Genomic DNA, 12,534 nt, shown 5'->3' with positions numbered 1-12,534 from the left:
GAAGTCTCTGTGGACACGTCTGCCACTCCCACACCTGCATGGGCCCTCTTTAGTTACGCTTCCGCTTTCACTTTGCAAGTGTGTGTGTGTGTGTGTGTGTGTGTGTGTGTGTGTGTTTGAATGAGAGAGAATTGAGGCACAAAATAATACTTTCCTGTGGCCCAGCTGAATGTAAGCAATTAAAAAAAAAAACAGACCTGTCTGCTCCAAAGATTTTAGACAAGCAGGGAGACTGGCACCAAGAATAGTAACATAGAACAAAATCCTTTTCCTGGTTTTGCGCTACCGAGACCGGGCAGACCCTCCTATTTTGCCACCTCCTCCTGTTGGAATTTGGCACCAGCAGCACAGAGAGGCTTATTCTGACCTGGTATTTTATTGATATCCACTTAAGGCAAAGGTCTGGCTCTGCCGACAGTTTTTAGGGCCCAGCTTCATCCAGCTGCCATGTTTTTAGTCCTGGATTTTCAGACCTAATGCAAGATTTGTGTTATTTTGTGCTGTGGATTCATTTGTAAGGGTCAGCTCTGTGGCAAGTTAGAAATGACTGACCATGTTTGCCATATTCATATGTGCAGAGAGTAGGGGCTTATCCATAGGGGGTATCATGCATATGTTTCTGGTCTGTGCTTCTGCCATAGATGTGCTCCCTGCTGAAAGCAAGCATGGAATTAGACGTTTAATGCGTTGCATGTCAACATACCCACTAAAAGCAGGGGAGGGAGGGAGACATGCATGGGAATAAGAAGCTGGCAAAATCATCCACAAAGGCAGGCACTCTCACCTTTCTGTTGCACATATTCTCACAAAACAGGAGGAAATATGGGCTAAATCTGAATTGAGATCCCTGATGTTAAAAAACAAAAAATCTGTGTTTACACTGGCAAGAAGAGAGATTTAGTCCCACCCTTGCTACTTCTCCAGCCTGTGGGCTCCAATAATAGGCAGCATTTGTCTTGTCCTGCAGGATCCACCATTTGCAGTCTTTTCTTTTGACTTTCTATGACATTCCTGGTTCTTTCTCAACTTCAGTTTTTCCAGGCTTGTTCCTTTCCAGTAAATTGCCAAGTGCCAATTTGGGTGGCACTTCTCTGTTTGTGAGCTCGCATTAGCCAGGGAAAGCGGCCAAGAAAGAAGGATGGGGGCAAAGTCAAGCCCTTGATAGAAGGACATGCAACTTCATTAGAACTCATTCCATGCTTCCTTGCCTCCCCTGGGGTCTCTCTCACCTGCAATTGCATACCTCACACTTTGGAAGGAGTCCAGGAGTTACATGGCAAACCTTGATGCTTGCCTGGCATTGCATCTCGGTACACTGTCCCGCTGTTTTCTCTGCCATGCTTTCCTCAGATCACTAGTTCTCAATCCAATATTCTGCTTAGGGTTGCCTGGCTTCCCAGTGTAACGAGGCAGCAGGTTCTACTATGCAGTGTGACCCACTTGTTTTGTGACGGATTAGTTTGTCCCAAGTTAATTGACAAGAGTAATCAATTTTCGGAATTGTGGGGGACCTTGAATTCCATAGTGAACCCTCAAATGCCCCCTGGCTTGGTTTTATTTTCAAATTAGCACTTATGGGCGAAATCCAACCCATAGATACCCATTTCCTTCATATGGAAGAACATTTTCCTTGTGGGGTATTCCTCCTCCCCCAAGCCCCTACACACACACACACACACACACACACACACACACACCCCAAGCCCCTGAGACAAAACCACCACTCAGGACAACTGTCATCTAGAGATGTTTTCCAGATCTCCCCAAACAACTGTTTAGGAATAGGTGACGTTGACAAGGTAGACTTTGCACAGGCCTAGCTTCTGTTTTCCAGCAGATGAAGTTTCCAAGTGCCATTTTCTACATTTGGGTGGCTCATGAGAGATAAGCAGAAACCCAGGCCTGGAGCTGTCAGCTCAGGAAGGTGGGGACTGCTGCCCCAGCCACTGTGTACCTTGCAGTTGAGGAGCCCCTCTTGCTTTCCTTGAATTTTTGGTTGTTGTTCTCTTCTCTTCTTCTTCTCTCCCCCACCCCCAACCCTCTCCTGGCAAATGCTTATGGGCTGTTTTCAAAACTCCTGTTCGGTTCTTCCCTGTACAAACGCTCTCTGCTCTCTTTTTTTTGTTTTTGTTTTGTTGTTTTGGACATTTGCAGCACGGATGGTGTGTCGTCTAGTTGGTCGGATTCCTGTTACATCTACCCATCCCCTGAGGACGACAAGCCTCCCCCATACCCCTGCTACTCATCCTTCCACCACCACCACCCCAAGACTGGCCCATGCGCTAGGCCGGAGCCCCCCTTGCCACTGTACCGGTGGCCAGGGTACAGCCAAACGCTGCCTCCCCCTTCCTCCTCCTCCTCTTCTTCCTCTCCCTCCCCTCAGCAGCTTGACATTAACTCTAACCCGAAACCGTATTTCCTGCACCTCCCTAAGCAGAGCTCCTTCACAGAGTTGCATGGTCCTGAGACTAACCTCTCCTCCGTCTACATGAAACCCCCCCTCACCTTATCCAAACCCGATCCTCCTGGCACTCCTTACAGCTCCCATATGTCAGTCTCTCCCCCCTGGGTCAGCTGCACCTGTGCCAGAGACAGAGGAACCGGGCTCGCTAGGTAAATAACCTCTTATTTGACAAATGCTCGGGCAAATTGGGCACAGTGGTGGAAGGGTGAGCACCACTTGCTTGCCACGTACCACAGGTCTACGCACAGGGACGATAGCTAGGCCCTTCACGCCTCCTCGGTAGGCAAATGAGGCCTTCCTGTTGGGCTCCACATTGCTACAGATCTCCTGGAGAGAACTTCAGCTGTATCAGCTGATGGATCCTGCAAGGGAGGAAGTTCCTTGAAGCCAAATCCAGGCTTAAAATAGGTTTCATTGGTCACCTTTCTTCCCCTGTGAAGTGAAGTTCTGAGACATGCCCAAAGTGCTCTGTAAGAGAATTTTCAACACCACCCCCAAATTCTGTCTGCACAAATATTGCAGTTTGCCAGATGGAACAACCCTCCCTTTCCTTCCCCCTTCCCACACGACAGGGCCAATTTTGACAGGCTCAGGGAGCACACAATGAGGGTTGGGAAAGCCCCATTGCACAAGCAGAGTATGTTGCACAGAACTTCTGCTTAAAGGGCTATTTAGGTGAATCTCATGCAATAGATATTGCATGGGTAAGCATTTAGTGTCAATAGCATCCAACCAACCAGCCCTTTCTATGGACCCCAAGTTGCAAAGACTTACATCAGAAGTGGGGATTCTGTGGCCTTTCAGATGCTGTTGTTGCACTACAGCTCCTATCATCTCTGTCAACACTCCGTGCCAACTGAGGCTGATGGGAGCTGGAGTTCAACAACATGGGGGGCACATGTTTGCCCAGCCTTGTATTACAAGATTTTGAGTTGGGCCCAAAACAGCTGTGCCAGTCCAATAGCTTCTTTGGGTCCAACCTATTTAGAGGCGCAGGGGGCACCCACCTCGGCCTGGCAAACGTTGAGGCCTTCACCATCCAGGTTTCCAATTACCGCATTGAGTTGCCTGGTCTAGCCAACCACCTTGAGTAGCACCTTTCTTGCCACATATTATTTGTGACAAACACCCTCCCCTCAGTTCCCTCACTGAGGTAAACCATGGCTTGCCACACTGCCTTGGGGTTGGTGGCCACTTGTAAGCTGAGTGCAAAGGAACAAACTTGGACAACTGACATGGCCTCAAGTTCACCTCTTAAATCTATGAGGTGCCCCAACCCATCCCCACCACGAGGAACAGATCGTATTGCTGCTGTTCCTCCTCCTGCCCCACCTGCCCCACAGAGTGGTCTCTCTGGAAAACGGCTTCCCTCCATTTTGTTTCGTCTCATTGCTGTGTACAGAGTGACTGAGAGGGCTGCAGTGCCATTCATGCTCTAGTCATGCTCAGATCTGCTTTTGAAGGTGGATGTGCAAGTTTGTCTGGTCCTTTGGGCGTATGTTCGGGAGCAAGGCATCAAAACGCTTTGCTTTGCAAGCATCATTGGCTTATCATAGCGGAGGGTTATGGGCCTGCACCCTGGGACTGTGGGACAGGAGGAGGGGGAGGCCATGGGAGAGGGGGATTTTTGCACTTAAGATGCTCTTCGTACAAAGCGGCTCATGACTGCTGCTTCTTGTCCACCTTTTGTTTCTTTTTAGCACACTAAAAACCAAGGAACTCTCTCCTGTTTCTGGGCAGAAAGGGAGCCCGGTTTGTGGCCCTGCAACACCATGTGGGACCACACAGCAGTTGCCTGGTCTCACACAGCAGCTGTCCACAGAACAGAGCCCACACACCCTGCGGAAAGGTAGGTATTCACACCTGAATAGGGCAAGAGGAATGGGTTCAGCTGGGTGAAACGAACAAAACAACAACTCTCTCTCAGGGTGGCGTAGTGGTTAAGAGCGGTAGACTTGTAATCTGGTGAACCGGGTTCACATCTCCGCTCCTCCACATGCAGCTGCTGGGTGACCTTGGGCTAGTCACACTTCTTTGAAGTCTCTCAGCCCCACTCACCTCACAGAGTGTTTGTTGTGGGGGAGGAAAGGAAAGGAGAATTTTAGCCGCTTTGAGACGCCTTCGGGTAGTGATAAAGCAGGATATCAAATCCAAACTCCTCCTCCTTCTCTTTCTTTCTTTCTTTCTTTCTTTCTTTCTTTCTTTCTTTTAGTGTGTTAACCACACAATTTAATTCCACTAGTTAACTGACTGCTTTTTGGCCAGGGCTCCTGTTTTCTCTGTGGGCAACGGCAATGATTGCAGATTATTAGTTCTCCTTTCAGGCGTCCTCATAAGACTGAGAAATCTGGTAGGAAAGTTCCTGCCACAAACACTTGAAAGCTTGTCTAAGAAATAAAGTCACCAGAATGAGCAAGTGGGGTCCGTTGGACAGTTAACCTGGAGGACGTAAAAAAGAGCTAGGTTCAAGCCCTCCTTCTGCTTTGCATTTAGCATAGCACTAAAGAGATTGTTCTGTCAACACAAGCATTTCTAGTTGACTGATGGAACAATCTCCTCTCCCCTCGTACACTGTTCTGTGAGTTCTCCTAAACCTCTGGAACAGATTTAATTGAGTGCAAGGGGAGGGGACGAAGTCCCATTGCGCTAGCAGAGAACCCTTCTGTTGGCTTCCACTAGTACAATGAGTTGGTTAAATATGGTCCATTGTCTCTGAGTCCATGTTCCAGACATGACTTCCCATGAGCACATGTTGCCCTTACGCCTGAGCTTCCATTCATCAGGGCTCAAGCAGGCCTGATGGTTGTATTTAGAAAGCCAGTAGTAAAAAGCTCACCTGACCTCCCAGTGATGAATGACAACCACCTGTATCTGTGTGTTTGTATGTGTGTGTCTCTTTCTCTCTTGTCTTCTGCAGTTTCAAAGAAGCTGACCCCCATCCCTGCCAAGGTTCCTTACGGCCAGTCAGGTGGTATGTCCGATCAGTCTACGGGGCAGCCGTCCCCTGCCAGCCTTTCTCCCACCCCACCAAGCACCCCATCACCCTATGGACTGAGTTACCCACCAGGCTACTCCCTGGGCTCGGGCCCACTCTCCCCGGCAGCTGCTCCTTCTCTGTCTTCTCCTCCTTCCCTGACGAGCACTTTAACCAAATCTCGGCCCACCCCTAAGCCGCGACAGAGGCCCACGCTGCCACCTCCACAGCCTCCCACATCAAACGCATCCGGCTCTAGTCTGCAGTCCATGGAGCACACAGTACTTGACGGCATGTCCCCCGGGGAGAGCATGTCCACAGGTAACAAAGCAGTGGCAGAAGGACAGCACTCTAGGGGGGTGGGGGGTTGCTAGCAGAGACAGAGTGGAGGAGGGAGCAGTGTTTGGGCAGAGCTTGCCAACGTGGTGCCCTCCAGTTGTTGCAGGCAGAACTTGCACCATCCTTGATCTTTGTCCGTGCTGGCTGAGGATGGTGGGAGTTGTGGTCCTGGGTATCCGAAGGGCACTGTTGGCTTAGGGGGAAGTTCCAGGTCTGCCTTTTGATTGCTTAAGGCAGCTGGTGAGAAGCACTGCAGAGCCAAGAGCAAAAGGTAGGAACAACTAGTGCAGAGCACCGTAATCCAGTCAAGATTGAGGGTGGAGTTTCCTGGTGGCACAGTCCTTTGTTTTTTTTCTGTATTCCACAGGCAAGTGGCAAAGCAACAATTGAGCTATGCTGTACATAAATTCCGGTGCTTGTCACCTACTTAATCACTCAAGCAGGAAGTGATTGCCATTCAAAACAGGATTCTGAAACTACCTGAGAAGCAAGGCCAAAATTCAAGTGTTGCATTTAGAACAAAATATCAAGGGGGAAATTGCATACACTGTGAGGGAATGAGGATCACCATCCGATTCCAGGTCATATGTAGTGAGTTAGCTGAGCTAAAATGCTGCTTGAGGATGATCTGGAAGGTAATACTTTGAACGTGAAAGCTGAGCATAACACAGACCTTTTTAGCTGGGAACTTAGCCTTTCCAGACAAAAGGGACATTGCACAAGTGCTGGTAATCCCTTCTCCCTCTGAAAAGGCTGATTTCTACACATGCACCACTCTCTCTGTCCTCCATCCATGGAAGCAAAGAGGCATTGTCAGAGTTCAAGGGCCTATTCCAGCCAGGCAAAAGCCCTTGAGGAGGGTGTGAAGCAAGGCTGGTGAAGGATGGAAAGTGTGCCCTGGGAAGAGTTCCAAAGGCCCAAGAAAAGGCCTAGAGAACTGCATTGGGCCCCCAGGCCAAAGGTTCCCCATCCCTGCTGCACAGCTATTTTGCCTTTTTTTAACCCCCTTCTTCCCTTCCCCCTCCCAGGCTGTGCATTCATAATTTCAAATGCTAGACTGCACATCTTCAGTAAAAAAAATTAACAGTAAATAACCCAACCAGTAGTGCTATTTGGTTAAGCAGTAAAATACCACTGAGGGGAAAATATGTATATTACCCTTGGGAAACCAGAGTGTCTAGAAAGGCCTTCCACATTCTGGCAGAGTCTCTGAGAGAGGCAGCAGTTCAGCCTTCATTTGGGAATTTCAAATATGGCCAGAAATGCAGGAGCAGAACGAAACTGGTTCACTCTTCGGCACACCTGTCTCCGCACAGGGCTCTATTCCTTGGGTGGCTGCAGCTTTGGATCTGGAGGTCAGTAGTGGTCAATCTTTGTGTCCCAATGGCAGAGTAGAGGCACAGCTATCAGGCAAAGTCTCAAAACTCAGGGGTGGTTTGACTGTACATAACTCCAGGATGACCTGTGCTTTTGATCAACTGATCCCTGTTCTTCTGAAGGCCTGGGGCCTCCAAAACATTGGGGAGAGGTCAATTGCAGTCCATTCTGGACACGTGGGCCGATCGTGGCTCCTGTTGCTACAGCTTGTGCTTTCGGAATGGCCATGCCTGTGTGGTCAACATTTGAGAGGGGTTTTGTGTCTCCAGCTTCCCGCTGGTGCTTTTTTCTGGTAGGCAGGTGCAATTGGAGGTCTTGTTGTGTACTATTTTTTTTTGTCTTTGTTGCTTTTCCTGTTTCTCTTCTGTTCCTTTCTCCCAATCCTACCATTGTGTCCCTGCAGCTGTTTGAGGCACGTGATGCAATATTGGATAGGTGTGAGGGGAATGCTCAGGGTAAGCTGGAGTCCCTGCCCTCCTCCCTGAACCACTACTACTACTACTGCTGCTGCCAATGTCACCCCCGCCACCCCTGGCCCCTGTGCCTTTCCTCACAGAGTCACACCCACCCACCCCATCTCGCTGGCCTTGCATGGGGCACGCTGATCCGGAACTGCATGGCTGCTCGAGCCTGCTCTCCACTCCCCAGCTGACTGATAATGATGTCATTAGTAAACTTGCAGGCGGGGGGGGGGGTGCTTCTCACTTGGCCTTTCATGCCTGACATCCGTGTGTGTGTGTGTGTGTTTAAATGTGTGTGTGTGTGTGTTTAAATATATATATATATCTATATATGCAGGCATTCAACTAATTCCTTTCCAAGCCATGGGATTTACTGGCTCCTAACCTTGCTAGCCCCTTTCTTACCAACGTGACTTTCTCCCTCTCCCATTCCATGTGTTATTTCCAAAGGGATGTCATGATATTGCCATTAATGAATATTAATGGCAGTTGTTTGTTGTGGGTGAGGCCAAAGGGGCAACCCAGGAGCAGGTGATGGTCAAGGCTATGTGTGCCACTGCTCAAAAGGATACAAAGCTTGTGGGGTCTTCTTCTCACCCAAGTAAGGACAGCTGCCTTTACAGTATCAGTGGGAGACTGCAGCCCTCCAGAATTTGTTGGGCTCTGGCCCCCAGCATCCCTCACCGCAGCTGAAATCCAGCAACATCTGGAGGGACACTCCTGCTTTTTACACTATAAAGGTCCTCGGCTCAGCTGAAAAGCCTAGTGAATCACCCCTTGTTCTGAAGTACATCTCCCACAGCTGATTTAGAATTGCTTCCCCATTCCCAATTCATGGGGGAATGCTCTCAGGAGTAAAATCATATTATGAGGGTGATTTGTCCTCAGTATGCAAGGATCCCATGCAGCTTGCAGGTTCTTGACATACAAGTTCACTTCTCCTGTCTCACAAGTAGCTATGTGGAAGCTATTCCTTTGCTTCTGAGAGAAGCAGTGACTTTCATTGCTTAAAATTATACATAGTGTGACATGCTCCTCCCTGGCTAGGTACGGACTGTCTGCATCTTAATTGAAATAGGAGGCTTGTCCGACTGGAAAGGAGGGGTGAACAGGATGTTTTGTCATAGCCTATTTGTGTCTTGTGGAGCTCTGGGGATAGGTCATGGCTGTGCATGGGATGTTGTCGTTTTGATAAATCTGGATGCTTTTGTTTATCAACAGATAAGTAAACCTACTCTGTCCTAATTGCACATAGTCTTCAGACCATCTGTTTGGAAGGACTTGTCCATCAATTCCTAGCCACTTTTGTCCACACCGTGGAGTTACTTCATATGATTTGTGAAAGAGGCATTTAGAGTATATCCATCATGGGGATATGCTATGAACACTGTATCATCCAGAGGAGAGATTTGTGTGTATACTTTGGCTGCTGGGCATGTGCTTACCTGTGTCCACAAATATTCTTGTCTCCTTCAGAGATATGGGGAGATTTGGTAGGCACATTTTGAACATCTTTTTCACATCCTGAGGAGTGGCCCAGATGAGATTTAGGAAAGAGCTGCCTATCCTTTATTCAATGCCGCCTCTTAGTTCATTGGATTAAGCAAGGACCAAAAGTATTCTGCTCTGAGAAGACATGTATTTAACAATATCCCTTGTCATTTCTGCAATTGACTAGCTCTTCAGGATGGTTTTGCACATTTATAAGCCAACCTGGTCATTTGGCCCGATGTGCAAACAAATTAAATATTTTACTTATTTCTGATAGCATGTCTATGGATAGTAAACCACCAAAAAGCATGTAATAGAAAAGTGAACCTTGAGAAGTTGAATGGGATACTTGCCACTTACGGGGACAGTGGAGGGAACAGAAATGATAAATTCTAGGTGTAAGTTGTATTGAAGTACTGGCTGCCTAGATTCCTTCATTACAGGGAACCGTTTTCAGCAAGGCTGAGCTAAGGGGACAGCAAAGGTGTCCAGGCAGCTTTGGCACATTTTGTTATGTTGAATACCCCCTTGCCAAATGAGATTGGGGTCTCGGGGTCTTTCCCCTAAAGACATTTAAAGCAACTTTGCAAGTAACTTCTCAATTCAATATCCTTCAAGTGATTTGCCTGCCTGCCCATGTACCTGTATGCTAAGTCATTTGTGGCACATGGATGGTGAAAATGGGAGGAGGACTGGAAGGGAAACTGTCTTCCCATTTCCAAACTCTTCCCTGCATGGTTGCCTGAACATCCTCTCTCACAACAGAAGACAATCCAAGTTGCTATTTACAGGCCCATGGTTAAGACTAGGTTCTGAAACTGCAGGATATGCTGCTGTCTGCGGCCATCGGCCCAGAATCTGGTTTGTTGAGCTGTTGTTGAGATTAAGAAGCATGTGGCCTAGACCCCGCTTCACGCGTGCTTGCGGGGAAGGGACAGCTGTGAAGAATGTTGCAGCAGCAAAAGGCACAAGCCAAGATTATATTATGACATCCCTTTCCTCTGGCATTAACAGGCTCCGAGAACTGTACTTCCTGCTCAGTTTTAAGTTAAAACGTTGACTATTTTTGTCTGTCTTAATCTGTATATGAACGGGTGGGCAGACATTGCCTGGAGTAGCATGGTAATTCTCTGTCTCCCTGTGTGTCTGTGCCTGATTGCAGATCTTGCCCACCTTGATATCCCTTCCATCCATGTAGAGGTTGATGCCACACTCCACCTGGACCCACTGGGACAAGTCCAGAGACATCCGGTACAAGGAAAAATCAATTCAGAGGAGGATTCGGAAAGCACCGCCCTATGACACAAAAGCCCCTTGTCCCTCTAATGTGCTCTCTTGTACATATCGGTGCCCCATGAACACTACAGAAGGTGATGTTGTCCAGAGACCTTGTCCGGCGGGGGGCGGGCGGTCTCTCTTCTGGAGTTCCACTTGCCAGCCCCTTTGTGCAAGACTTGACAGACCTGTGGGCCTGGTGCTAACCCTGGCAAAAGAGCATTGCTGGTGCAATTTCCAATTTATTTATTTATGTCTCCTGTTTGTTTAGCCTTATCCAAATTTTGCCTTTTTGACGTGGTGCCTATTTATCTCCCTTTTGAGCTTTTCGGACCCTCAGACAAAGAATTAAGTCCAACCAGCCCTGTTGGGGAATTCTGGTGTTGTGCACAGGGCAGAGAGATTCAGGAGCATGGCAGGCTGCTCACCGGCTGAACTCCACCGAAGGCACCCACTGGGTTTTTGGCTTATTGACCTTGGCAGTGTCTCTTGTTCCTTCTGCCTCCTGCTTTCGCTCCAGCTGTCCTTACTCTTTTCACTCCATCTGTGCTGGTTCGTGTATCTCTTCCTTATAGATTGTGGCCAAGGAATGTTTGTTTTAGAAGCTGAGTGGTGGGGGAGAGAAAGAGAGAGACCCACACACACAAGCAGCGTACATCTATATTTTCGTTCAGTCCCTGACATCCTGATTTCTGAAATAGCCAGATACAGCCTTGTGAGTCTCTGTGTATCCACAAGCCTCTAAAGGGAATGGGTGTCTGGCCTTCTTGAATCCTTTACCATTCCATTTTCCCCCTCCCCTTCCTTTTTTCATTGGTTTTTGCTTGACTCCCCCTGGGGGAGAAGCTACTAGATGGAAGAGGGGCCACTCTTGGGGGTGGGGGGTACAGGTGTTTGGCAGTGGTCAGAAGCCGGAGGGAGTGGTAGCTGTTGATATGGGTGAGTGATGGTCTCCTGTATGTCAGGAAGCAGTTACTCGATTAGCAATAAAAGTGTTCCTAAGCATACCTACCCTCCCTGCATTGTGGTGTCAGAAGTGCAACCTGGTCGTGTGGAGTTCTTGTTCACCAGCATCACGGGCACATTTCCCCCTTTCTCTCTCTGCTGTGGGCACCATGTCTTGGTGGCAGGGAAAGGGGAGACAAATACCACCAACAGAATATATGTTTATAGTGGCCCGATTGCAGCTCCCCACTGTTGTTTAGCCCAGGGTTCGACTGAGGAGAGCAAAGCTCTCAGCTGTGCATGCAAAGGCAGATGTAACCTTTTATCCTTTTAAAAAAGAGATGAGATATATATATATATCTGCTGAGATAGATATATATTTGTATATATATATATAAAAGTCTATAAATATATATATATTTGGTTTATTTGGGGCCATTCCATCAGAACGGGTGTACAAATGTACAATGTAAATTTAAAGGCTTATCATAATTCTTCCAACACAGGCATACACACAGACCTTTCCCACCCTTGGATTTATGATAAATGTCTCCAAACACCCTCTATTTTTTGTGTATGTGTGTTCCCCACCCCAGCAGTGTTTTTTGCAAGTCTGGGTGCTCTTGCTTTGCCACAGGCTGTGATAATGTGTAGTTCATCACTCAAGGTGGAAGAGGCAGGGAAACAAGTGCAGATTGTTGTTAGAAAGGTGTGGGGAGGAGAGAGGGGGGTGCGAAACGGTACTCTTCACTGCTCTTTCCAATTCCAGTCACTTGGTGTATTTGCTGCTCAAGCAGGGGGCATTGCCAATTGGTATCTTGTGCTGCATCTTAAAATTACTGGCAAGACAGACCCATCCCAAGCACTGAGCAGCTCCTTTCTCGGGGGGTCTCCTGCTTTCTCCATTTCTGCCCCCCACCCCTCCACTTCCCCAATGTATGGTCTCATTAAAGTACAATTAATGACTTTTGTGGTATCTCTGTTTCTCTCGTCTGTTGTTTGCTGGGTTTGGGTTAGCAGAGAGGGGTGGCTCTTGGCTGCAAACAAAATATACCTGGTGAGACAGGCTTATTCAGCAGCGAAACTTACATTTTTCAGGCCACTTCAAAAATTAGGCTGAAGTCACAGGTACATTTTTTTAAAGCATTTTAATGATCACGTTGGAAGCGCCCCTCCCTTTTTCATTTGCTGGCAACTCTCCTTTTACA

At 48.1% G+C, this 12,534-nt stretch overlaps 1 protein-coding gene across 10 annotated transcripts in view; it reads left to right on the top strand.

Annotated features, from left to right (window-relative positions):
* Positions 1-12,302, top strand: part of ARHGAP44 (Rho GTPase activating protein 44) — an 89,032-nt gene extending 76,730 nt beyond the window's left edge. For 5 of the 10 annotated variants that reach the window (XM_081184449.1, XM_081184452.1, XM_081184447.1 and 2 more), the window contains 4 exons: positions 2,155-2,613; positions 4,165-4,313; positions 5,382-5,759; positions 10,269-12,302. In XM_081184449.1, coding sequence (XP_081040575.1) covers positions 2,155-2,613; positions 4,165-4,313; positions 5,382-5,759; positions 10,269-10,408 — 1,126 coding nt within the window. In that variant the 3' untranslated portion in view covers positions 10,409-12,302. Of the gene's footprint in view, positions 1-2,154; positions 2,614-4,164; positions 4,314-5,381; positions 5,760-7,557; positions 7,610-10,268 lie in introns of all 10 variants that reach the window. The other 5 variants (XM_081184448.1, XM_081184456.1, XM_081184451.1 and 2 more) reach the window with 4 other exon arrangements.
* Positions 12,303-12,534: the final 232 nt, after the last annotated feature.

Source organism: Podarcis bocagei (assembly GCF_964188305.1).
Source record: "Podarcis bocagei genome assembly, chromosome: 2".
Lineage (NCBI taxonomy): Eukaryota > Metazoa > Chordata > Lepidosauria > Squamata > Lacertidae > Podarcis > Podarcis bocagei.
Note: the sequence above shows the minus strand (reverse complement) of the source record. Positions and strands in the feature narration are given on the sequence as shown.